Source organism: Peromyscus leucopus, chromosome 11 (genome assembly GCF_004664715.2).
Source record: "Peromyscus leucopus breed LL Stock chromosome 11, UCI_PerLeu_2.1, whole genome shotgun sequence".
NCBI lineage: Eukaryota > Metazoa > Chordata > Mammalia > Rodentia > Cricetidae > Peromyscus > Peromyscus leucopus.
The window spans coordinates 35,062,208-35,089,260 of record NC_051072.1 but is presented as its reverse complement, the minus strand read 5'-3'; the positions used below and the strand labels follow the sequence as shown (position 1 = coordinate 35,089,260).

The 27,053-nt window shown below is 45.3% G+C and overlaps 1 protein-coding gene across 2 annotated transcripts in view; it reads left to right on the top strand.

Moving 5' to 3' along the window:
- Positions 1 to 1,369: 1,369 nt before the first annotated feature.
- Positions 1,370 to 27,053, top strand: part of Arl15 (ADP ribosylation factor like GTPase 15) — a 389,534-nt gene continuing 363,850 nt past the window's right edge. Inside the window, exon 1 of one of the 2 annotated variants that reach the window (XM_028884550.2) lies at positions 1,370 to 1,545. In XM_028884550.2, the coding sequence (XP_028740383.1) occupies positions 1,498 to 1,545 (48 nt within the window). In that variant the 5' untranslated portion in view covers positions 1,370 to 1,497. The remainder of the gene's footprint in view (positions 1,546 to 27,053) is intronic. The other variant, XM_028884554.2, reaches the window with a different exon arrangement.

Below are 27,053 nucleotides of genomic sequence, written 5' to 3'. Positions count from 1 at the left end.
CAGCCGGGACTATTTCACAGAGAAACCCTGTCTCAAAGAAAAAAAAAAAAAAGAGCTGGAGAGATGGCTCAGAGATTAAGAGCACTGGCTGTTGTTCCAGAGGTCCTGAGTTCAATTCCCAGCAACCACATGGTGGCTCACAACCATCAATAATGAGATCTGATGCCTTCTTCTGGCCTGCAGACATACATGCTGGCAGATCACTGTATACATAATGAATAAATAAATCTTAAAAAAATGTAAAAATGGAATTTCTGGTACAAAAGTTATGGCATACTTTTAATACTCATTTTTGTAATGAGTTTTGTTTTACTTCTCCCCATACCCAACTCCAAAGGGCATGCTTATCTTGTCTTATTTTTGCCTTAACCGAGTATGTGCCCTTTATAGCCTCAATCTTGGAGGATGGGAAAAAAAAATCCAGCTTTGACTGTTATCTTTACTTCTTGTTTGACCCTGGTTTCACCCAATTCCAAATTATTTAAAACCAGGAAACGCACAAGTCTCAAGTGCATCTGCTCTTGCATGTGTTTTTCCTTTTAAGATAAGGATCACAAACAGTATTACTTGGTCCTTTAGAGGGCTTTCACAATCCGACCGCCCGTTTTATTCAGGGACGTTGGATATTGGTCAATGCTACTGGACTTAAAAGTATGCAAAGAACCGATGGGCTCTCTCCTCCAGTGTTCGCGGTGAACAACTTCCTAGTGGCTTCTCCCGAGGTTGTCTAGGGTTCTAAGAAAGCCTCCGGGCTCCTTACCCCGGGCCAACGCTGGTTCAGAGCCGCAGGAAGCTCACGTTCAAATGGTCCGCCCTAGCGGAGCGTCTTGGCGAGCTCTCCCCGCCTCCCCAGCCCAGCCTGCCTCTTTAGAGGGCATCCGCCCTTCTCTAACCCGCAGGTCCTGGGTGCTTCAAGGCCACAGGAAAGCGCCCGGGGCTGGGGAGAGAAAGTAAAGTTTCGGTGGCTACCACGCCTCCCACCGCCCCGAGCGGACGTCCTACAAAGGGCTGGGGCGGGGACACCGCCGCCCTACGGCCTCGGGCTGGGAGCTTCTTGGGGTCTCCAGGTGATCGTAGGCCAGGGGGGAGCCCCCAAAGCTCGGCCGGCGACTGCGCCTTTCCCAATCTCGGGCCGGCGCTTCCGCCCGCCTGCCCGCCCCGCCCCCTCCCTCCCTCCTTCCCCATCCCCCGCCTTGCACACAGGAACCAGCACCCTCCGGACTCCCGCGCTTCACTGCTGCCCGCCGCCGGGGTGCCTCCCCTTTTATAGGCGCTCGGGCCAATGAGCGCGCGCCTTCCCTTCGGCCCGCCCTCCCGGCCAATCGCCGCTCCCCTGGTGTAATCTTCGGCTCCTCGGCTACTCTCGGCGATTTTCGCTGTTGCTGGCATTTTCAGGAGCTGCTCTCTCGCAGCCCGAGACGCTGCTTTTTTTTTTCTTTTCTTTTTTTTTTTTTTTTTTCCGGGTTCGGAGTCATTCCGGATGCTTTAGGCTGCCGGATGTCTGATCTCCGGATAACTGAGGCGTTTCTGTACATGGATTATCTGGTAGGTGCGGGGGCGCGGGTGGCGGGGTCGCCTCTCGGATCGCGCGGTGGCCCATGGCCCCCCACGCCTGGAAGCCGCAAGGCAGCCTCTCGGCTGGCTTTCTTTCTTTGGGATGGGATGCCCTGGGCTGCTTTCTCCCCGGGGCTGGCTCTGAGGGGCGGCGTCGGGGAGGGGGGGAGGCCGGGTTGACAGGTCCCGGACGCGGCGGGGAGCGGCGGGGCTGCGGGCGCTGAGGCCACGCTCCGCTCCGCGCGCCTCTCCACGCTCCCGGCGCAGGACTTTCTTTCCGGGGAAGCTGGAGTTTTCCGCTCTCCCCTTCGCAGAACTCCAGGTGCTATTAAAGAGCCATAAGCAGAACGGCTCGCTAAGTGCCCGGCAGGTCCGGTCATTTGGTTGTTATTAGATCTCTAAAGGAATGACCTGGGTCGCGGCGGGATTTTAAAAACACATTACCAGAAAGTAAGACTGGACTAAACCACATTTGCAACCCGGCCTGCTCAGGATTGGGCAGGGACAGGCATTGCCCCACGGCTCTGGTTGTGGTGCACGCCGCTTTTGCTTTGTGCACGGCTTGGCAGCCGGTTTTAAATCTGCCCTGTGCTGGGAAGTTTAGGTAGGAAAAGTTTTTTTTAAGCACAGCGCAGGAACGGAATACTCGTACGTGTTTCTAGAATTGTGCAAGCCTTGTGTTTTTGTTCCAGACATTGTATTTCCACAGAGCTGCCCGTTTGTGGTCATGCAGATCCTCCTTGACAGGAGCTGTGTTCGATCCCATGCAATTACTGTGTTGATGGTGTGAGGCTGAACCGCTGTTGCCCTGCAGAGCTCAAGGAGATGGTTAGAAGCGTTGGCCCTCCTGTCATCTTGTAGGACACATGGTTTTCCGCTGCAGATTGGCCTGGCAGAGTTTTGCCAGTGCCTTCTAGGAATTGCACTTGAGGCTGGACCGAGAAAGACGGAGTGCTTTCCAGATCAAGGAGAGGGCTGCCTTTGTAACATTACCTGTGCAGGAGGGTTTATTTTAGATATGCAGGAATATACGTTTCTGCTAAAGCTTCAGAGTTTGATGAACTCACTGGCAAGGATGGAGAGCAGTTAATGCACGGGCTTGAGAGCGAAGCCGAAATCAAAGACTCTGAGTTGAAATTTGGTTTTGCTGTTTGCATATTTACGGCAGTAACTTCTGTCTTGGCCGTAAAGGGGTGTTACCCACACTCACTGCTGGAGCCAGTTTAAGTGAGTTATCTGTTTATGAACATTCTTTAAAGTACGAGGGTGCCTTGTAGGTTGGTGAGTCTCAAATACGTCCAGAAGACTATTTTCAAAATTAAATGACTGAGTTTATTCCATACAGTGCTATGGCTATCTCTTGTAATCTGCCCCAGTAAAAGTCAGTTTGTGGAGGAAAAAAATTCCAGAGAAGAAGAAAGTATAGGCTACATGACTTGTACTGCTGGAAGCTAATTTTTGATAACTAACTAAGTAGTGCTTCAAAGAGGATTTCGGGGCTTCTCATCATTTTCTCATTATTTGTCGAGACTGTTTTAGAACTCTGTCACACAGCTGTCTTTGGGGTGCCAGGCCCACTAAAAGCACCGAGGGAAAACAGTGTTCAACATTACTCAGGTTAACCTCCATCTAGACGTAGGTTCAGGACAGGCGGATGAGTATTTGTGGGCATAGGTTCCGCTGAGAGTTTAGGTCCCGGTCCCTGGGCTCTGGTTCTGACCTGGCTTGTTTGTTTTACCTGCTGTGTCCCCAGCCCCTTGTCCGCCCTTAGTGTAAGATCATTCTTCTGTCGCTTTCACTGTGCTTCCAGAAATTCCCAAGTGCAGCGAAACAGCCCCGTCAAAGTCCTTGGCTCTCCTCTGAGGAGCAGAAAGCACAACCTTAAAGGCAACAGTTCAGGTTTTAGGAGTGTGTTAGGTACCGTCGTGAAAACACTGAAGAAAGTCCTCCACTATTAAATGGATCGGAGGGAAAACAGAGCCAACACCAGCTCCCGAGGTAGCTTTATGGTGCTTGCTTTTTGCTGATGAGCTCTCAGAGAAGAGGGCGAACTACATCACTCCTTTCTTCCTGTCTTTCAGGTTGACTTGTCTGCTCACGTATAGTCTTTGCAGGGTGTTTATTTAAAATCCCATTTCTGAAAAAAAAAATACAGGATCGATTTCTTTGATCGTGCCTCGGATCTTGTTTGTGAAGTAAATTGATTCCTAGGTTCTTTTACTTACCTTCCAGGAAGGGGGGAAAATGTTTCTTTCATTCCAAGTTGGATTGCAGGCTTTGCCGAGTGGACTAGAGTAAGTGCTCTTTTCTTGTTCCTGACGGAGTAATGGTGTGTGGCCTTCTTTCTTCTCTGGGAACAGTGTTCTGCATTTTTGTTGTTATGTTGGAAAGAAACGCTGTGTGTGGAGGTATTGTCCATTGTTCTTTATTTGGGTGTCATCACTTAATTGTTCTTGTTTGGAGGTGAGTCCAAAGGAAGGAAGAAAGAGATGGTGTGTGTGTGTGTGTGTGTGTGTGTGTGTGTGTGTGTGTCCGTCCGTCCTCGTGTGTGCGTGCATGTGTGCGTGCACATGGGACTGAGATGGTAAGATGAATGAAGGGAACTCTTTGATCTTAGAGATTGCAGTTAATTTCTTGAATGTTCTCAGAGGTGACAGCTAAGGGGGAGGTTCCGCCTTAATGTTTAAGACAGAGGTTTATTACTCTTGGTTCAGGGAGAGAGTGATAACTTGCAAATCCTAAGTAACTGCATGTTACACCTGGCACTGGCCTGGCTTGGCGCCTGGCATGAGGCTAGAGCCCAGGATTACATGTTGATTGAATGTGAGGTGGGAGGGGCAGTTCGGTTCCCGTTTCTGGCTTCTAAACTGAGGCCAGATAATATCTGTTTGGATTAGGTGCTTTGACTTTCGGAATGCAGAATGTATCCTTTATACTCAAGATTATCAAGATAGAATTTGTTTAGCAATTTAAACGTGAAAGTCTTATCTTTTCTAGATAATGCGGGTGTCAGCTGAGAAGGTCACATCTCCTTCCCCTTTCTCTTGAGGGAGTTTGTAAGTCATGTTCTACCCAGACAGGTGAATGGGTCAGGGTTTAGCTGTCACCAATAGGCAGCATCTCTCTCTCTCTCTCTCTCTCTCTCTCTCTCTCTCTCTCTCTCTCTCTCTCTCTCTCTCTCGTTTTCAGAGACTGGGTTTCTCTGTGTAGCTTTGCGCCTTTCCTGGAACTTGCTTTGTAGACCAGGCTGGCCTCGAACTCACAGAGATCCGCCTGCTTCTGCTTCCCGAGTGCTAGGATTAAAGGCGTGTGCCACCACCGCCCGGCACACACCTCTCTTGCTTTGATGGGTTAAGGTAATGTTTAGAACTTTGTAAAGAGAAAAAAATAGGATAGAATAAGTTATTATATGAATAGGATTATTTATTATTATAACTAATTAATACTATTATAGGAATAGGAAAGAATAAGAGAATATTATAAGTCTACCAGAATAGAACTTATAATAAAACGATACATTATGAATTTCTTTCTAGGGAGGGTGGACAGGGTTAATTTCTACATTCCTTTCAGTTCAAAATGTTTTTGCCTTGCATGTTCATTGGTGTGGGTTTCACCTTTTCCTCTTTGTACCAACACAGCAACAGTACAGTTCATCATTCTCCACAGAATACCAGTGATGATTAAAACAGATAGTGGAGGTAAATTATATATATAAACAGTACATTGGCTTTCAAATAAAAATGTTAACACATTATGATTATGTTGCTGATATTACACTTCCTGAGGAATGACTGTTATTTAATGGTAAGGGTTGGGTTGCGTTTTAAATTAGTCTCCATATAGTGAAGAATTGGGAGGGTATTCAGGAAGCAAGAAGTGATAAGACTTTTGAGGGTCATTGAATGCCTCTAAAAAGTAAAGCCACATTCTCACATTTTTAAGGTTTATTTGCATTTTATATATATAGTACACAAATGAGTGTTTGCTTGCAAGTGTGTATACACCACATATGCAGTGTTTGCAGAGGCCAGAAGAGGGCGTCAGACCCCCGGACCTAGAGTGATAGACACTTGTGAACTGCCCCGTGTGGAACTCAGGTTTTCTGCATGATCGTCTCTGCAGCCTACTCACATGTTCTTTAGCCCATTCAGCAAATACTCATGCAAGCCCTCCTTGTGTATGTTCCTGGAAGCCACGGAGAATGAATTACAGTGCTCCCCTCGGTTGTGGGACTGCAAGGCACAGGGCTCTTGGGGAGCCTGTGGCGGGAGAGGTTGAGGTGGCCTATGGAGATAAGGCAGGTTCTGACATGCTCTTTGCCTTCGTAGCGCACTTCTTTCTTGCGTGCGTTTCTTTGTTTTCATTACGGAATGAAATGTAAAGTGAGACTTGCTAATGTGTCAAGACCTGCTCGATTGGTCTTAGGTGCTGTCAGCTGTTCATTTGTCTCTTAGGCTTGGGATTTAGTAAAGTTAACTTACTAAGATTTCTTCTCTGTATTCACTGATGAACTTGGCCTAGTTTCTTGGTCATAGGCTGTACCTGCTTAAGGAGGGCGTGCGCATGTGCACACGTGCGCCCGCACACACCCCCTCCCCCACGCTTCCCCAGGTTTACAGAGCTAGCAAGTGAGTGAGGTAGCCTTGTAGCTCTAGGGCCCCCTTTTCACTGTCTCTCCCTCCAAGCCATTCTCTCTAACGCAGGGCAGGGATTCAGGCACTTGGTAGTAAAAGCTGATGGAAAACAGGTGGATATTTACATGCTTCATGTAAATACAAGTAACCTTTATTGAGAAGACTGGGTGGAAGGTATTGTGTGCTCAGCCTTCTGTCCCGTAATGCCTTTCTTCTGGTCACTGAGGTGATCATCCGGCTCTAACATTTCATCAGCAGATACAGACGGGTTACTAAGCGTCATTACTGTCACTTTTGGGACCACATCTGCCTTCTGCGGCTCTAGTTCCTCTTGCTCCTGTTACCAGCACTCAAGATCTACTTGTTAAGTCTGTTGTATGCCTTTACCAAGTACAGCCTAGGAGATGTGCCTGACTCCCAAACACTAGGCCACAAGGAGGTTATGGCCTTCAACAGATGACATTTGCTATAAGGGATTTTTTAGTGAGGGTATGATAGCTTTCCCTGATATTTTCATAAATTGAGTTAATGATGAAGTATTGGGTAGCTTTTTATTACTATAAGGATGTGTCAGAGTCACATTTTATTTTTATAAAGGTTTTTTTTTTTTTTGGACCCATGTTTCTGTACATCCAAGGTCAGGGGTCACATCTACTGATTGCCTTCTTATTGGAAAAATTCTGGTATGTGGCAGAGCTTTACCTGGAGAGATAGGAGATGTGCCCATGTTGGTATGGTCTTTCTCCTTCTGTAAAATTACTAGGATTCAATCATGGGGCCTCCACCATAGTGATCTGGTCATCACCTCAAACCTCCACTTCCAGATACCAAAGTTGGATTGAGTTTCTAACCATTTAGTACCATTAACACATATCTTTGGGAATTAAAGTCCTGCACGACTTGGAGGTGAAGGCAGGGACAAGCTATTTTGGAGCCTGCAGCTACTTTTAGTTATGATGTGGCATCTCCCCCGAATGCTTCAGAAGTCTGAGCAGGGAGTCCTGGTGGACCTCCATCACTATCTTGATATTCCTGATTTTGAGCAAGGCGTTTTGTGTTTTCATTTTGTATTGATTCCCCCCATTTATATGGCTTGTCCCGGCTTCTTGTGCTGAAATAGAGATACTGCTAGAATACTGAGCTGGGACCGGCATGCATACCAGTTCCCTGGCTGCCTTCATCCCTCTTCAGTCACTGAATTCTAGCCTGGTGAAGTGGAGGGAGGGTCGTGCACCAAGTGGAGTGCAGAGGATTTTATTTTCATCATCTAATTTAGCCGTGCCACAATCCTGGCCATCAAATGTTGCGTACAACAGATTTAGAGAAGAGGAAACTTGAGGCTCTGAAAGGTGGAATATTTGCTGGGATCATGCAACCAGTAGAGAGGGTCAGGGCTGGCATTTAAGTCCAGCTTGGTGGATTCCCAAACCTGTGCTTATAAACATTGTTCCATGAAGCTCAGCTAGTATAATGAATTATTGTGTAGGAGGTGCCCAGGCTAATGCTGCAAATTGAAGGGTCACTTGATTGCTGCTGTCACTTGGTTTCCTGTGGGAACTCCAAGGACTTGTGTGGGTGTGTGCCTTGAGGCAAGCACCTGCTCACACCTAGGCCCGCCTTCACTTTTTGCATAAACATTGGCCTCGGCTCCTTGACTCACAGCCCAACACACCTACACGATTCTGAGTGACTGGCCACTTGAAAGGTTGAATTTGTAGGACAAACTCCTCTGGTTCCATTGTAAATTGGTTTGATGGGAACTAGTCTGACCACTGGCCTGCTTATCCTTGGGCCCAAGACTTTCTCTGGTCTTTGAGAGAGGGATTCCTGTGGGTTCTTGTCTGAGAGGACAGTTGTTGATTTTTGCCTCTGACTGTTGGGGAAGAACATGTGAGTGTAGAGCTCCTCTGGGACCATTGACTGCAGCACGGACAGTCTTACTGTTCCAGCCAATCTGAACGTGAAGTCAGGAGTGAAAAGGAAGGAAGGGAATGTACAGGCTTTCTTGTTTTACTGTCTTTGGACTGCCAGCCCACAAGTAATGACCCGGAGATTTCCTGTTAATTATGAAAGCTCGGACTATAGCTTAGGCTTGTTCCTAACTAGCTCTTAAAACTTAAATTAACCCATTTATATTAATCTGTGTTCTACCACATGGCATAACCTTTCTTTTATCTTACACCTTCTGTTTCCTCTGCGTGTCTCCTGGTGTCCTTGCCTTTCTTCTTCTCAGAGTCCTGTCTGTCCCCAGAAGTCCCTAACCTCTGCCTAGCTATTGGCCATTCAGCTTTTTATTACACCGATCACAGCAATGTATTTCACACAGTGTACAAATATACCACAACTTGGGAACCGTCTTTTGTGTCCTTACTGCTTGGATTCAACAGGTATTAATATTTTGCATTTTAATGTCAAAGCTTCAATGCTTTTAAAAAGCAGACAAGCACCCCCCCCCCCCAAAAAAAAGGAACTTCCAGGCCACAGCTGAGGCTCACACTCTGTCCACACCTACTGTCATTGGTGACAGCTCTCCGGAAGTTAGTGGGTCTTGTTTTCATGCCTCTCTAGGATAAATGTACGGATGCTTAAGTTGTAGAGTATTTTGTATATTAAAGTTTGTACAGGAATTGTGACATACTGCTCTTTGGAAACCTACTCTGATGATGATTTTGAGCTAAATACATGTTGCTTAGATCAGTGAGTATTGGGTTCATGTTTCTGGTTTGGATGTTACCGTTCTGGGTTAGCTGTAGAGATCTTACCTGTGCTTGGTGAGACACTCTCTTAAGGGACTAGGTAGGGCTGGTCCTGAGAGGTGTGTATGGTGTTTTTAGTACTCCATGCAAGTCATCCAAATGGAATCTTGTTAGGTTAATGGGAGCTTTTGTGAAGTCCACCAGTTTGTTTCCCTTGAGGTTTTGAAGTTGCTTTTCTAATCACTTTAACCATGAGCTGAATGTGGGTGTGTCAGGACTGAGATGATTTTGATAACATGCTTATTATTAAAGTAAAAGCCTAGAGAAAGACACAGCAGAGCACAGTGGGGGAAAGTCAGTAACCTAGCAACCACAGACAGTTGACAGGCATTTTAGTAGATTGTCCTGTAGTCTGTATATGACCTACTACCCATGTAGAAAATCATCCTGGACTTATAATGGGGGGAAAAACCCTGTTTTATGCAACTGTACTTACAAACATTTCAATTTAAATAGTTTCTCCTCTGCAGCATGGAATTCTGCATTATACCTGTGAATGGGAATTCACTCATTAGCCACCTTTCCTGAAGGCATCACATGTTTCCTCTAGTTTTGGCTAATGTCACGAACACTGTCAGTGACATTCCGTGTATTCTAGTTTCATGTCAGTTGGCGTGATGAAAACACACCGACCAAGGGCAACTTAGGGGAAAAGCGGTTCGTTTTAGCTGAGAGTTCCAGGTTGTAGTCCACTGTTGAGGGGAAGTTCGTGACAGAACTCTAAAGAGCTGCTCATGTCACATCCACAGTCAGTAGCAGAGAGAAACGACCGTCCCATGCTGCCTACTGCTTCCGTTCAGCTAGCTTTTTCACTCTTACACAGTTCAGGGCACAGCCAGTGAAATGGCGTGGCCCACGTGGGCTACGTTCTCCTACATCAGTTGATAGTCAAGATAATCCCTTGTAGACACGCCCGCAAGTCAAGCTGATCTAGACAATTCCCCGACTGAGCCTCTCTTTCCAGAGGATTCCAGCGTGTGTCTGGCTGAAAGTTAAAACTAACTAGCACATCGTATAAACGCGTGGGGTTTTCCTAGAGTGAATTGTCCAAAGTGGGTGTATGACGCTGTGGTGAATCTTACTACAGGAGGGACTCCAGTGCCCCAGAGGTTCGGGGTACTGTCAGAGCTAAACAGGTTCCTTTACTGTACAATGAACAGCCAGCCACACATGCCAATGTGCACAGTGAAACTCTAAAAGGGACACTGTTATAGGCAGGGTTCTTACTCCTTTCTGGGTCATTGTACTTTAGGATCAAATCCTAAAAGTAGATTTCTTGGGTCAAAAGTTACCTAGATTTTTAAGGTTCTTGATATTGGTTAGATAATTTAATATTTGTGATGTACTTAGAATTGTTTCTGAACACAACCAGCCACTTTTTGTTATGATAAAGTGTAGAAGCGAAGATGGTGGTGGTGGTGATGCTAATTAATATTGATGGAAGATTGCCAGATTCTGTGGGGAATGCTAAGTAACTGTCCGTTCTTTTCCTTTGTCCTTTCAACTACCCTGTGAGAGTTGTGGGATCTGTTAATTCTGTCTGTCTCTGTCTGTCTGTCTGTCTGTCTCAAATGGTTGTGGGGACCAAAGCTCTAGAAGACTTGAGCAGTCACAACTGTCTTAGTTGCTGAAAGATTGGTGACAACTTAATCTGTATGTATTTTTTGTTAGAGAGAATAAAACTGAGTTTGAAGTCTGCCCAAGATGTTTCATCTGTAATCTGTGTACTGTGAAGTATTTCTCAATTCAATTTATGGCAACAGAGAGAAGACAGAGGGCTATTACTATGATCATAAATTAATTTATGTATTTTAGGAAATTATATCTCCAGATTTTTGTGGATATTAGATTAGCTTTTCCATTTGAAATGATACTAATTGCTGCTAGCTCAAAAGGTTATTATAAGGCAGAATTAAAAGATGATACCCAAGTGCTCGAGTTTATATGTATATTTTTAGAATGTACTTATTTCTAAAACTCAAATATTAGGAATCTGGTCGAATAGAAGTCACCCTGGACCATCAATTCCTCATTCACAAACATGAGATACATTAGAGTCTATGTGATGATTTGCATGAGTAGAAAGATAGTCAGTATATATACTCAATTTACTTTTACTTATACAGCCTTTATTTTCTGGTGCTCCTAGGCACCAGAGATAGACAAGTGTATAAATGACATCGACTTTCCTTCATGTTGCTTAAGAACTCTCGTGCAGTGAAAACTAAGCAGTTGCCTTTTGGGTAGTATCATTTATTTAGAGGAAAATAAAGGAGCTGAGTAAATAATGGGAATAAAAGAAAATAAAGGAAACCAAAAAGAGCATAGAAAAGGGGAACTCAGCGTAGCCTTGGGGTCCAAGGAGGGCTTCCCAGAGGAATTATTTTTAATTTGCAAAATTGAAGTTGAGTAGGGTTGGCTGGGGGACAGGCATGGTCAGGGCCAGGCATGGAACAGCTGTGCGGAGATTTGGGGGTGAATAACATCATGGCTTCAAGGACCCTGTATGACTGGGGCAGGGTTTGGAGCAATGACTTCACCCCAAGCTGTGGAATCCACAGCTAGTAGTTATAATCTGACCTTCAAAGGTTGCCTGGAGTGACGTGGTTAGACCCGCCTGTAAAAGGAGGGGAGAGGAGAGGAGAGCGGCCTGCAGAGAGACTAGTTAGGGAGATGCTGTGCCGATCCAGGAATGAGCCAGTGGAGTTCACAGTCAGGCGAGGGCAGAACATAGATGGGCCATTTAAATAGATAAGTATCATTTACCAATTACAGAGATTTTGTAATTGGATGTGGACTGTAGGAAGAGACCTCAAAGGTAAAGTCTTGAGTTTGGGGTTTGAACATGGTTTTGGTTTTCCAGTTCAGAAAAACAGATGACCTTGAAACACAGTAACTATTTTGCTGAAGAATCTGTTGGTTGACCAGGTTCAGTGGGGGAGTTAGTCTTACTCAGGATTCCTCATGACGTAGAATCAGGCGGTAGCTGGGTCCATCTCAGAGCTTTTTCATACACGCGCTTGGCATCGGGCCTGGGAATGCTGTTGTGACTGGGTGGTGGCATCTCTGTCAGTGGTCTTTCTGTGTGGTGGCCTCTGGGTAGTCTGACTTCTTATGTGGAACTTGAAGGCTTGCAGAGCTAATGTACCGAGAAAAACGTCAGGCTCCACCTGGCTTTTTCTCATCTATCCTCAGTGTCATTAGCTGGCATCCTTTCTGCTGTTCTGTTCATCATGGCACTCACAAAGGCGTACTGAGGTTTAAAGGGGAGAGACATCTCTTGGTGGGAGGACAGTTAAGAGTTTATGGGCGTGTTTGAAAACTATCGCAAGCTCTGGGATGACTAACGGGGCCACGTACTATCATAAGGAACAGGGCAGAACAGGTTGGGGAATAAAGTGAAACTGATTTCCGAGTAATTGGGTTGGAGGTTCTTGTGTAAAATCTAAACTGAGTTTTAAACAGGTAGATGGAAACTCAGAGGTGAGTCTGTGGATGAGGTTAAATGTGATGCAGAATGGGACTGGAAAGGTGGTGCAGGTTGTAAATAAAATGCCTGGCCTGCAAGCATGAGAAGCTGAGTTTGGATCCGTAGCATCCATGTAAAAAGCTGGGTGCTGCAGCATGCACCTGAAATCCCAGCACTGGGGAGGCAGACACAGGAGGATCCTTAGGGCTTGCTGGCCAGCCAGCCTGGCCACACTGTGCACCTCCAGGCTCACTGAGAGACCTTGTCTCAAAAACTGAGTCGGAGTACGATTGAGAAATTCACTTGACATTGACTGCTGGCCTCCGCATGGACACAGACACACAGTATACGCTCATCTGCACACACACGAACACATGCAAACAATATATACAACACACAGACACAGAGAAGAAATACCTAACAAAGGTTACTTACTGTACTACAATTGTGCCATAGTATGCTGTTAACACTATGTGGGAAGTATAGAGCCATGTTATTTCATGTTACTGTCATCTCTAAGGCTTAGAGAAAATTGGATGTCATGACTAAGATGTGATGGAGACAGAATTTGAACCTAGGTCTGGCTGATGTCCAAGCCCACGTCCCCCTCCACTTAGACAGTAATGTGAGACTTTCTGGTGCCATCCTTAGGGCTACTTAGACACGTACACCTTTGAGACACTGCACAAGCCCATGTTCAACTTGCTGGGGTCCCTGTTGTGAATGGCATAGAGGTTGCCACTGGGCTAGCCATGGCTCTGTGTTGGACCTCTTTTTTTCCTAGGATGAAGACATAGGCTGCAGCTTCTTAGTGTCATCAACTTTTGGTACAGGGTACACAGGATAAGGTACCCTAACCAGTGGTTGGGCCGAGAGGCTGCCTAAGTGATGGCTAAGGCCACTGATGAGGGAGCCATGCTGAGTGCAATAGTATCCCAGTTTTTTTTTTTTTTTTTGTCCCTCACGTGCTGCGTAGCCTTTATGCCTCATTTTCCTTCTGTGCAAAATGAGTATAATGGCACCCACTTCATAATGGGGTGTGTTCACACACACCGTATGATGCTTCAGTCTACAGTCAGCTGTGTGTGATAGTGAGCACTGCATCTCTTTCTTAGTGACACTGCAGGTGTCTTAGTTTGTGCAAATGTATTCTTTGGTGTTTGCACAACGAAAAGTCACACGACGACGACGATGCATTTCCTCAGAATGCATTGGCTGGAACAACGGTTCCAGCCAATGCTCAACTGTGTGCGTGTGTGTAATTTAAAAGAATGGGACACTAGTAAGTACTATACAGGTGTTACGATCGAGTTGAGACTTAATATACAACAAGGACATTTGTCACTGTCATCACCAGGCTGTTGTACTTCAGTTTCTGTTCGGTCTCCCATGCCAGCCTTTCAACACTCTCCCGGCTTCCACCCACTAGGCAGAGTGCAGAGTAACTGGGTCAAAGATAGTGGAGCCGTTTGCTGGTGTTTCCAGGGGCAGCTATTTCTGATTTTTACAAGGGTGAAAGGTCCTGGCTCGGCATATGGTGGCCCACATCTGTTCTCAGGCCAGTTCCGAGGAGCTCTTATGTAAGTGTGGGCAGATGAGATGGGCGGCTTTCCTGTGGAGTGAGTGGTGTGGTGGTTTGGAACTCTTAGCTCCTCTTTGCTTGGAACCGAACAGTTTGAAAGTCAAACTTCTGCTTTTGGGCATGTCGAGCCCTCGCGTGTGATTTATTGGCTGTTCGTTTATCCTTTCTTCTTTTATGAAGGTCTCCTGAGCAGCTGCCTGTGGTAGAAGGAGGGACACAGGGCTGATTTATGGCAGAATGCTGGTGTTCTTCATCATTTTGAATGCTTCCTGAGTTTGTGACGACCGCTTTTTCAGAATCACCTTACTAGGTGTAGGAAGCCTTTGGTGATTATTGGACTACTTTCTTTTTGTTTCATTTATTGTAGACATACTGTTTTTCTGTCTCCTTTCTTCTCTGTGACATTTCCCCCATGTCTGGTTGGCTTTTTAAGAGGGGATTTTGTTTTGCTAAATGACATTTTGATCATTATTTATCTGCCTGAAATGGAACATAATAACTTAAAAAGGTATTTTAAAGACTGGGTCACCTATCTGGGAGCATTTGATCACTACTGGATTTCCTGCATTTCTGCTCTTTTGGGGCCCCTGCAGTTCTGGCATTGGATAAGCAGTAGGATGGCCTTTGCAGCCAGAAGGACAGACCCTCTTTGTCATTTCTAGGGACACGGGCCACCGTTTTCCTGCAGCTTGAATGTGTAGTATGGGTTCTTGGACTAGTGATGTTTCCTTTTCATCCAGATATATCTTTTTGGGGATAATGCTTAATTAACTATATAGGTCATCTTTGGAAATATTCATAGGCAAATATTTTTCATGTTTACTGTCCTATTAATACTTGTAGGAGCTGAATATTTCAATTTTGAATAGTGTACACGTGGACACAGGCACATTCATAACCACCCACCTGTGCCTACACATGTACACATACACACACAAGAGTGTAATGGACCCACTGATTCGAGTCTTTCCTCCTCTGTTTTTAGCTAGTCCCTTTTGGTTGTCCAAATCCAGACTGTTTAGGGGTTCATCATCCCAGAAAAGATGACTTGTCCTAGTGCAGTGGGTGATACTAAAAAAACATAATAGCAGTCGATGAATATACGTCTAAAAAAGAGTGTGGGAAAGGAGATAAAAATTAACAAGGGCTTTTGTTTTGCTAAATGACTTTTTTATCTTTGTTAGCCTAAAGTGAACTTCACAGTAACTTCAGGTCATTCATTAGGAGTCTAGAGGACTCCTATGTTGAAATACCCTACCATAGCATGGAAAAGATCTGCTAGTTTTAGTTTTTTTTTTTTTTCTCTTCTGATTTTTCGATACAGAGTTTCTCTGTGTAGCTTTGGAGCCCATCGTGGATCTCACTCTGTAGCCGATGCTGGCCTTGAACTCACAGAGATCCACCTGCCTCTGCCTCCTGAGTGCTGGGATTAAAGGTGTGCGCCACCACCGCACACCACCGCCCAGCAGGATCTGCTAGTTTTTAAAATGTTCTGAGAAGAAAAGGGATTCCAGATTAGTTTTGGGAGAAGGAAAACCCTAAACTCCCTTCCTCCTCGCACCCCCTTGTCCTTTCTGCCTGGTTTTTCAACAACGGTGTGTTTGAGAGCTTACTGTTGGCAGGCCCTTGGCTAACACGGTCACTAGGGCTAGATCCTGTTTCAGCGAATGTCTTCTACTGCTTTGTGGTGGAGATGTCCCAGATTATTTTAGGGTGAGATACGGTGGACACACTGCTTTTTGAAAAGGGGTCGGCTAGTAAATTTGTAGGTTTAGGAGTGAGACATGCTGTCTCAGTTAATCAGTTCCACCGTTGTAGTTACAGAGCAGCTATAAATATTAAACATGTGTATGGGGCAGTGCTTCAATAAAACTTACTGGCAAAAACAGACAGTGGACTAGATTTGTCTGCAGATTGTGTTTTCCCAATCACTGGGCTAATAGAAGAGAAGCCATATTGGAGAATATTTCTCATTGAATTTGAGTTTTAGTTTCTGTACTTTGAAAGTACATATATACATATGTATACATGTGTATGTATGTATGTATATAGACATACACACACATATAGCATGACTTATTCAGTGTGACATAAGTGAGATTTCTTTCTTTTTTTTTGGTTTTTCGAGACAGGGTTTCTCTGTGTAGCTTTGCGCCTTTTCTGGAATTCGCTTTGTAGACCAGGCTGGCCTCGAACTCACAGAGATCCGCCTGGATCTGCTTCCCGAGTGCTGGGAATTAAAGGCATGCGCCACCACCGCCCGGCATAGGTGAGATTTCTAATGTTTCTTTTCAGCTGTGGAATTCTTTCTTCCCACCCATCTTTGTGCAGAACTGTGAAACAAACCGTTTTATTCTATAATTTTTAGCGACTGATATTTTCTTCTTATTACCAAGGAGAAGAGGCTGATTTAGATGAACACATACACTGACCTGAGATGTGAACACTGGCTCCAGGGATGGGGCTCACAGGAACAGTGCTTTCCTAGCATTTGTGAGACCCTGGCTTCAATACCTGGCTCTGGAAAACAAAACAAAACGAAGAGCAAAAGCAGCCAGGCTCAGTGGTAGAGCACTCGCCACGCTGTGAGCTGTGAAGACTTGGTCACCGAGGGTTCATAGTTCATATTCTAGTTGATCTGGTTCACTCTTTTGTTCTTTCATTTTTGGGGTGCTGTTAAGAAAAAAAAAGCAGATTCCAATAGCAGCGCAGTTGGCAAATGTTACAGATTGTGAAGTCGCTTCCGGTGCCATCTTGAGTGAGTCTTCAGTCATAAGGCAGAAGGTAGGTTTCTCCAGGAGGCCTGCACCCTCCCACCCCCACCCTGCGGAGTTCCCCCGGCAACACGAGTGAGTGTAGGTGGTTCCCAGCGCCTTGAAGTTTGAAACACAGAGCATTTGGATATGTGCTTGTCATCATGTCAGTCTCTAAGATGATTAGAATTCACCGTCCCTTTTAGAAGCCTCTCTCGCGTATCTCAGTGCCCTTCGAAAGTCCATTTGGGGAAGAGTTCGAAACGCCTGATGTTCAGACTCAGACCTGGGTGGAAGGAAGTCAGGTCCCATCATTCAGGCCTTGGGTTAGTGGCCCTCGGCTTTTTCCATCTGCCAGAGAAGCCTAAAAATCCTCAAGCTGTTCTCATTGAGGACGGGATGAGTGTTGAAACACCCGGCGTGTGCTCGTTCGTACCTTTCTAAAGGTCATTTTTCCTCCCTTCTGCCATGTCGTGCAGGATAAGGGCAGCCTTTTTAGTTGAATGCCGGTGCTTCTGTGTGACCTCAGCGGGTCTCGTTATTAGTGTTAGTCCTCACTTTAAAGGAATGCTTGATTAGGAATTCTGTTCTCAGAAATGCTTGCATATGGAAAGAGTGTCCTCCCAGGGGGTTGTGATTCCATCTTCTGGCCCGAGAGGGACCGGGGCTGATGGCAGGTAGAAAGCGGTTTAAGAGGCTTACCTAAGTGTGTAGTCAGAAAGGCAGGCGAGCACACAGCCTTTCATTAGTAGACAGTCTGTACTTAGGAGGACCATGAGTAAGCCTGCAGGAAGAGGGACCACGGATGTGCACACTCTGAAGACGCAACGACGCAGACAGTAAAGAAGTGAGGGAGAGATTGCCTTCACTTGACAGCTGGATCTTAGTGGTGGGCGAAGGATAACTTCTTCAAGACCGAGGAAGACGTAGAAAGGGAAATAAGCTGAGTGCTGCCCAAGGGCAAAAGTAAGCAAGTCCTACAATCCAAGATGGGCACCCAGATATCCGGGACTTGCCGAAAGCCTCAAGCGATTCTCTGACAGTACTGATTGGGGGGCATGTTTGTCAGTCAGCAAGTAACATGGCTGTTCAGACACACTTTGGAATCTGTGGTATCAGCCATTGCAGAGTGGCCCAGAGAACTGGTTCTGAATCCAGGCCCAAGCTTGATAAGATCCAGCTGCTGAGGATGAGGTGACCTCTGGCCCGGAGTTCCGGGCTTCAGTAGGAGGTGATGGGCCCTGACTCGAGGGTTGCAGCCTTGCTCTGGCTGGAGAGGAGAATGCAGTGGACAAGGCCCAGAAGGGAACATTCTTAGCTGAGTCCCTGGTGTTTCCTTATGTGATCCCCTTCATGTGTGGTGTCCACGGGATTCCTCTCCATGTGTGGGGGCCTGTGGTTGACAGTAACGTGGATAACTGTCCCAAGATCACTCCCAGATCTGTGTTACCTAAACCTCACCTTTCCCCCTCATGGTCAGAACACGAAGAGTCCCAGATTGCTTTATTTATAAGCAAGCAATAATAACATTTGTAATTCTTGAAATGGGTGTTAGGCGTATTCTCCCATTATGGAGGATTTGTTCCCTGGGTGGTCCAGTAAAGAAGTAGCAATGTCATAGAAAGGACTTGGCCATTAGAATTAAATATAGACTTAATAGTTCTCAATGAAAAGTTCATCAGAAGTCCTTAAATGACAATAATTTATCAAACAACAACAAACCCCCCCAAAACCCAAACAGTCCTGAAATTTGTCTTAGTTATTTATATGAAGGGCAGTGCAGGAGAGAAAAATGGAGAATGAATCCATTTTTTGGAGAATTAAATATTATTGTCCTTATGATCCTGAGAGTACATGGCAAATTGAAGGCCTCTGGTCATGGATGATATAAAATATTAAGTAGCGTTAAAGATTAAAACATGGAGTGCTCTTGAATGATGAAATCGTATATAATATATTCCAACTTCTTCAGTCCGTGTTTAGTGCTTTGCCTGTCTGGACAGGGCTACAAGGTCTGGCTAGAAATGAGTGATGGTTTCTCACCTACCTGCCCAGCACCCACTTGCCTTTCTTTCTCCCTGCATTCTTTTTTAGAAAATTTTAATCAAAATATGATTATATCATTTTCCCTCTCATTTTCCCCCTCCAGTTTATCCCATGTCACCCCTCTCCAACCCATCCTTGATGGCTTCTTTTTATTATTATTATTATTTTATACACACACACACACACACACACACACACACACACACACACGCACACACCCTTCTGAGTCTATTTAGTGTTGTTTGTGTATATATAATTTCAGGGCCGACCACCTGGTGTTGGATGACCTGTTTTGGGGCTCATCCCTGCGAAAGACCAATTCTCCCTCTCTCAGCAGACATTAGTTGCCTATAGTTTCTTTATCCGGGGGTAGAACCCTGTGAGTTTTCTCCTCCCCAGCTCAGCATGTCCATTGGTGGTGTCACTTTTTAGGTCTTGTTTAGGCAGCCATATTGTTGCGGTATCATTGGTATAGCTTCTCTGTCATTTCTAGGAGCCATAGCCTCACAACAGACTTCTTGGTCCTGTGGCTTTTACAGCTCCTCCCCCATGGTGTTCTCCGAGCCTTTCCGTACAGGAGTTGTGTGGTAGATGCCAGGGCTGTGATCAGTTGGTCTCTGCATTTTGACCAGTTGTGGTTTTTCTGAAATGGTCTCTGTCTGCTGCAACGAGAAGTGTCCTTGGTGAGAGCTTAGAGCTAGACTTCCTGTGGTCTAAGGATAAGCTTTAGAATGCAGTTAGGAATCCCGGTGAAGTGGAGGTGGAAGGTTCTCTAAAATCCGTGATCTCACTAGCCCTGAGTGTGTGTCCGAGGACCAGGCATGATTTCCCTTGTTTTGAGCAGGGCTTATGACCAGTTAGGCGACTGTTGGTTACCACCGAGATATGAGTGCAGTTATTGCACTTTTAGGGCTATCATGCCATCCCGGTCATGGCTGTGGTTCATGGGCATTAGGGATGGGTAGATCTGTGGACTGCTCCCATCCTTTGACAGCCCGCGTAGCGCCTCCGGCTCAAGTCTGCCGGGTCTTTTATCGCAAGTCTCTAGTGGAGCATCTTCAGCATTCAGGACCTTCTACCTCTGGGAGGTGACCAAGGACAACGCAATGGCCTGTGTTGCTTTTGGAGTCTCTTGGACTCCTCTGACCAGCAACTCAGAAGGAAGTTTCTCATTCCTGGGGTTTTTTGTGAGAGAGTGGATGTTCTTGGGGAGAGCATTGTCAAGCCAAGTGGTGTAATTTCATTTAAGATATGCACACACATACGCAAGTGCGCATGCGCGCAATCTATATTCATATGTAAGTATATACATATATGTCATTTTTGGCAAATATAAAAATAATATAATTCTTTCAGGCTTTTGGAAACATTCTTAGTGTCATTTCCCCCCTTTCATCCCTTTCTTTGTGTACTATCCCCCCCTTCCTTCTCAGCTAAGCCCCCTCCCCGTTTTCCCCACCTTCCCCCTCCTATTTGGCCTCAGATTCTGGGCAGAGTGCTGAGAGTTGGCCCTTTCCTCCGACTTTGCAAAGTCTCCTCCTTCAGGGAACCTTGGAGTTAATGTCATGGGTTAGCATCACAAAGGCCTTTTACCATTCTATAATCAATCCAGACTGCAGCAGGCTTTCCATCTTTCTTGGTCACTTCCAGGGCCTGGGAAACGGTTCAGTGGGTAAAGGGCTTGGTGCACGAATATGAGGCTGGGAGTTTGGGTCCCTGGAAACCATATAATAGCCGCATTGGCGTGGTGGTGTGGTGGTGTGGTGGTGTGCCAGCAATCCTAGCATGCAGGAAGCCGGTGGAGCAGGGAATCCCTGGAGCCAGTGACCTAGGTTCAGTGAGAGACACTGCTTTAATAGATAAAGTGGGCAGTGGTTGAAGGAGACATCTGATGTCAACTCCAGGTCTCTACATGCATATGCACAAATATGCATGCCCACCTGCACACACATGCCCCTTCCCCACCCCCAAACACACACACACACACACACACACACACGCACACGCACACGCACACGCACACGCACACGCACACACACACACCTGCTCCAGTCCTTAGAAGTGAGAGTTTGGCAGGCTCCTGCCCACGTGTCAGGTTCTGGCACCTGTGCTCAAGTCTCGAGGCAAAGAATGCGAGGACAAAGGTCCCTCAGCCTTGTTCTTCCTGCTGGACCACATTCTGGATATCGCCAGCTTAGCAGGGACAGGTGACCTGCTGGTGAGATGCTTATGGTTCAGCAGAGCAACAGCTGAACGGTGACCTGCTAAGGAGGTCACTGCTAAGGAGGGTGCTTGCTGTGCTAACCTGAGTAGACGTCAGGTAGTGTGTCCACAGTTGCCCGTGGTCGGTAACCGATGGAAAGTGAACCATGGCCATTCAGGAGGAATAGGGGTGCTTCAGGGTGTGGCCAGCAACTCTTCTGTGCATGCAGAGCCTGACGCTTTTGCCTGGAATGGACTTTTCCCCCTTTCCACCCCCTTCCACCTCTTAGTGTTTTAAGTGTCCACGCAGTAGACAAGAAAGTCTCTGAAACCCCTAATCATGGGTTCAGTGTTCCTACTGTGTACATGCCTTCTTCCTGCTAGACACTTACGAGTCGTACTTGTCTGTCATAAGAATTGTAAATTACTTTTTTGTCCGAAGTTGGAAGAGTAATGACTTCAGGGTTTGGTCTCACGTATTATTTCATACTTAGTACTTATCTGCAGGTGAATACCATAATATGGGTGCTCTGCAAGGACTTCTCTCCATCCTCCTTTCCTTTTTGTGCAGAATTTTTAGCTCCCAGTCCTAATAGATAGGGAAGGAATATCTTTTCAAGGCAGCTACTACTCCTTTTGTTTTGCTAAATTAAAACATCATTTCCTTTTTTTCTCTCTTCTCTAAGATCAGAATTTTCAGAGCTTTTCTTGCCTTCCACAGCAGGTAAGAATTTAAGCCAAAAATACATTTTTTCTTTGTGCAGTGCATGGAATTTTTAGCGGTGTCTTGCTAAAATTTGGCTGCAGTGAAATCCATGTGTATAATATGATCTGTGTCTCTGCTAGGTTATTTTGCTGGCTGGGTTTTCATAGCTGAGGTTATGTCTGCTAGGTAGCCTTTCAAGTCTTGCTGAATTTTACAAGAGGTCAGTGATTTCAAGTCCCCGATTCCAGCTGTGGATTTCTTAGGAAGTACAAACACTCTTGGGATGCTGGTAATCTTGTTACAACGGAAGTCACCTTAGGAAATATCCAGAGGGCAATTTGAGTAGCTTTGGTTATATATATATTTTTTCAGGTCAATTATCATCATCCTTTTCCCCCGTTTGAAGAAGTTATGGAATACATGCTGAGGAACAAGCCTCCACATTTTGCAGACGAGAGACCTAATTTTATTTTGTAATGAGGCTTTTTTTTTTAAGTTATTTTTCCATGTGAGGAAATAGCTTCCGAGTCTATGAAGAGAGCTGTTAAGTAATTCGCTGTTAATGTTTGCAGTGGCAGAGCCAGCAGAAGGCCATACCAGTTCTAAAGTAGGTGGCCTTTCCAGTCTCAAGTAGCTACCGAACAAAGGCAGACGGACCTTTACTCAGAGGTGCCATCCACAGACTTCTGCACAGCTCTCGTACCTTGGAACCAGTCTTGGCTCTTCACTTGCTAGTCTGCATGCCTTGTATCTTTGCGTCCAGCCCATCTGTCCGGAGCTGCTGATGTGAGCACTGTATTTGGAAACAGGTGTCCCAGGCCTAGGCCTGGGCCTCATCCCAGGATGCTTCTTGCTCACTCTCATTTTCTTGTTTCACCAGTTTTCCCATCTTATTCCCAGGACTCTGGGCTTGGCTCTGCTAACTTTGTATTATCACAGTCGGCAAGATGACAGAGATGATAATAAAGGAAGGCCATCTTACTGTATATCAAGATGAAGGGCTGCAAAGGACATCAAAGCTAGAACTGGCCATCACGATGAACATTTAAAGAGCAGTTCTCTTAAAAAACACTGGCTTTTCATCCCCTGATTGGACTGAAATTCTATCTTAAAATCAGGTTTTTTTTTTTATATACTATAATGTAAATCACTTGTTTTTCTGTCATCTTGTTGAGGTTTTTTTTCTTCCTTTATTTTCTTCCATTATCACCTTTTGTGATAGTTTGAATGTATTTGCCTCCCATAATCTCCTAGGGAGTGGCACTATTAGGAGGTGTGGCTCTTTTGGAGCAGGTGTGGCTTTGTTGGAGGAAGTGTGTCACTGTGGGGGTGGGCTTTGAGGTTTCCTATGCTCAAGCTACCCCCAGTGTCACAGTCGATTTCCTATTGCCTGCAAGATGTTGGACTCTCAGCTACTTCTCCAGCACCATGTCTGCCTGCATGCTGCCATGCTCCCCGCCATGATGGTCATGGACTGAACCTCTGAACTGTAAACCACCCCAATTAAATGTTTCTTCTTTATAAGAGTTGCCTTGGTCATGATGTCTCTTCACACCTGTGAAGTTTCTTAAGGAAAAGAACCGAAAGATTAAGTAATCACATTAATAATTAAAATAGATTTTTCTCCTGTTTTTCCTTTTTTGTACACTTCTTAAGTAGACCTATCTTAACATATTGTAACCAATCTGTGGTTTGTTTTTGACAATCTGTCTCCCCCCAACTCCCACACTTTCCTTGGGTTAAACAGAAAAAGAAAAATGTGATTGGTTTTGAAATAATATTCCTTAGTTCTTCTCCTGACCAGTCTAAGTGTAGATTCGTGAATGATGACTTTGAGGCTCCTGGGCCAGAGTTTATCTGGCTATTCTGTTTCCAATTGGAAATAATTACGTGCACATCCTTCATTCTGAGCTGTCTTCTGTTCCCGAGATTTACAGTGAAAATAGGTCTTTGCAAATGCTCCTAAGCAGCGAAAGAATATGAGGTATAATCATGTTAAGTTTACTAACTGTTGCTATCCCACGATTAAAGGATGCTTGGCTTCTAAGTGCCTCTTTACATCCACCTCTCGCTAATTAGAGGGAAGAGGCCATCTGAGAACACTATTGTTAGGGTGAATTTGGAGTCTGGGTGGTGGACAGCCATTGGGCTGAGGTAGGATGCTCAGGGGTTTGGCGGTATTTATAAGGATTAGAGGTTAGAGAAAGAGAGGAGAATGAAGCAGTGGTGCTATTCAGGAAAACGTTCCCTCAAGTAGGTTGAGGTTTTCTCAATAATTCTGGCAGCTACAGTTGCAGCACTTGAACTTTAGGGGGATGTAAGACGGAAGAGGTAGAAAGTAGGTTCTCGGGCCGGGGCGGTGGTGGCGCACGCCTTTAATCCCAGCACTCGGGAGGCAGAGGCAGGCGGATCTCTGTGAGTTCGAGGCCAGCCTGGTCTACAAAGTGAGTCCCAGGAAAGGCGCAAAGCTACACAGAGAAACCCTGTCTCGAAAAACCAAAAAAAAAAAAAAAAAAAAAAAAAAAAACGGAAGAATAAATGTTTCTCTCTCAACGATAACCTGACAAATGCTGGAGTCCTTCCTTGTGGTTTGGGGATACACTGGTTAAACATTTCTGTTGCTGTGATAAAAAAAAAAACACCCTGACAGAAGACAAGCTAGAGAAGAGAAGGGAAGACTTTGGCCTCAGGTTCCAGAGGGATGGAGTCCCTCACGGTGGAGAGTGCGTGGCAGCAGTCAGGGAAAGGTAGCCATAGCAGCAGGTGTCTGGCTGATCACACACTGGAAGCAGAGAGGGAGAGCAGGGAGTGGAGCCATGACGTAAACCGTCAAAGCTTGACCCTGTGATGTGCTTCCTTTAGCAAGGCTCCACCCACCTAATGATTGATTCATGATTCTGCCACCTTCCCAAACACTGCCACTGGGTTGAGATCAAGTGTTCAGATACACAGCCTATGGAGGCTCTTTTTTATTCCTTCCACACTGGAGCACCTACTTTTTAAAGGATTTATTTTCTGTGCGTGCGTGTGTGCGTGCGTGTGTGTGTGCGCGTGCGTGCGTGCGTGCGTGCGTGTATGTATGTGTATATGTATGTGTATGTATATCACCACAGAGGGCATTGCATCCCCTGGAACTGGAATTACGGGCAGTTGTGAGCCTCCCACATGGTAAGCTCTCTTAAGAGCTAAGCCACCTCTCCGGCCTCCTGGACTTACTGTTTCAAAAACAGATATTGCTCTGTATCAGTTTGGGTTGGGTTAGGCTGAGAGTACAGAAGTCCTCAAACACGGTGGAGGTTTTTTCCTAGTTCATGCCCAAAGTCTGGACAATCCAGGCGTAGCGGCTTCTGTCACTGTCACTCAGGCTCGCCCAACTTTGTGTACTTGTCATCCTGTTTGTGCCCATGACAAGTCAGGATGATCACCAGAAATTCAGTGTCAGCTACAGAGGACAGAAGTAGGACAGAAGAGAAAAAGGCCGTGGGGGGGAGGGGGAGGCTAGAGAGTAATTTTCCTACTCATCTTTCAGTCATATTTCATTTCCAGGATCAGTCACGTGACACCCGCCTCCGAGGAAGGCTGGCAAACAGTCTTTTATTTGGGTGGAATACAAGTCATATTTTCAATAGGGACAAATGACTTTTTCCAGCTTACTGAGAGAGTTATTAGATAACTATTATGTTACAAAGGTGTAACACTGAATAGTTTCCAAAGATGGATGGAGAAAATGGATGTTGGCCAAGTTCATGAGCGTTTTCAGCTTCCTCGTTTGAGGAAACCGGTGGCATTGCCTCAGGATAGTTCAGTCATGCATTCATTAAAAATAAGCCTAGTAGTATTACAGTTATGATAGTGAGAACTTAATATTAAGTGATTGCTAACATTACATGACCTGCCATTTATATTAATAATAGTACCAGGGAATGTTTGGAATGTTTTGAGAGTTCTGTTGAGTCAGTAACTTTATCTGATCAGTTATCATCTTAGTTTGATTTTCCATTCTGTTTCTTTAAATGTCTATTTTTAATAGTCTTTGGCTTTCCAATCTTTTTCTTACCATCTTCCACTCATACTGAATTATGGGAGCCTTTGATAGAATTAGCTTGGTCTGACTAGTTGGCCTTCAAAATGAATCATTTTTCAAAGCCATCTTTTCACCACCACGGGAATCTGGGGAGTCATCTACCTGCTGTCTTCTTTGGTACAGCAGATAAAATCACACATGCTGAGATTTGAGGCATTATAAACCTATGGAGAAGATTTTACTTGACAATAAGCCATGATAGCAATGTTAAACTGTATAAAACGGGGGTTATTTTGACTCTGCATCAATTTAGTGTACTAAAAATATCCAGCTAAAGAAAGGCAGAGCATCCAGTATTCGTGTTCAGTGTGCATAGTATGTGGATGGGCATGAGTTTTAGGAACTAATCTTGATATCGGACTGAGTCTGTGCATTATACATCGAGAACTTCCTTAGTGTCATGAGATCAAGGACTTGAACCTCTCAAATGAGCCCATTCAGTGCATTCTGTGAATGAATGTTTCTCTTTGTACTGGTTTCCTTTCTGCCCATTACAAGGATTGTAGGCACTTACCATCTAATAAAAATTGAACTAAAACAAGTGTTAATTAAAATGTGTCAAAGAGGCTGGGGAAATGATGGCTCATTCAGTAAAGTGACTGCTGCACAAATATGAGGTCCTGAGTTCAGGTCTCCAGATCTCACAGTAGAAAACCAGGTGTGACACTGGGTACCTATAATCCCTGCACTGAGGGAGGACGGGTTAGGACAGCCAGTGAGCTCCAGGTTCAGTGAGGGACCCTGTGTCAAAAAGATGGAGGAATGAGGGGCGAGGTAAAATGAGATGAGAGATGGCTGCGAGCACTAGCTGATCTTCCAGTGGAACTGGGTTCAATTCCCAGCACCCACATGGTGACTCACAATCTATAACTTCAGTTCCAGGGGGATCCAGCACCTTCTTGCCTTCACAGACACCACATGCACATTGTATACAGATGTACATGCAGACAAGCATCCATAAAATAAAAATGAATAGAGCTTACAAAACTGTGGTGACGTATTGTGTCCCCCAATATACTGTGTCCCCCAATAAAATTTATCTGAGGATCAGAGGGAAAAGCCAGCTACTATAAGTAAACAGAAGTTAGGCAATGGTAGTACACACACTTTTAATCCTATCACTTGTGAGATAGGGATCTGTCTGGATCTCTGTGAGTTCAAGGCCACACTGGGGAACCGAGTCAAGCGTGGTGACATACCCCTTTAATCCCAGCACTAACCATAGAGGTCTGGAGGTCTGTATAGACAGACAGGAAGTGACAGA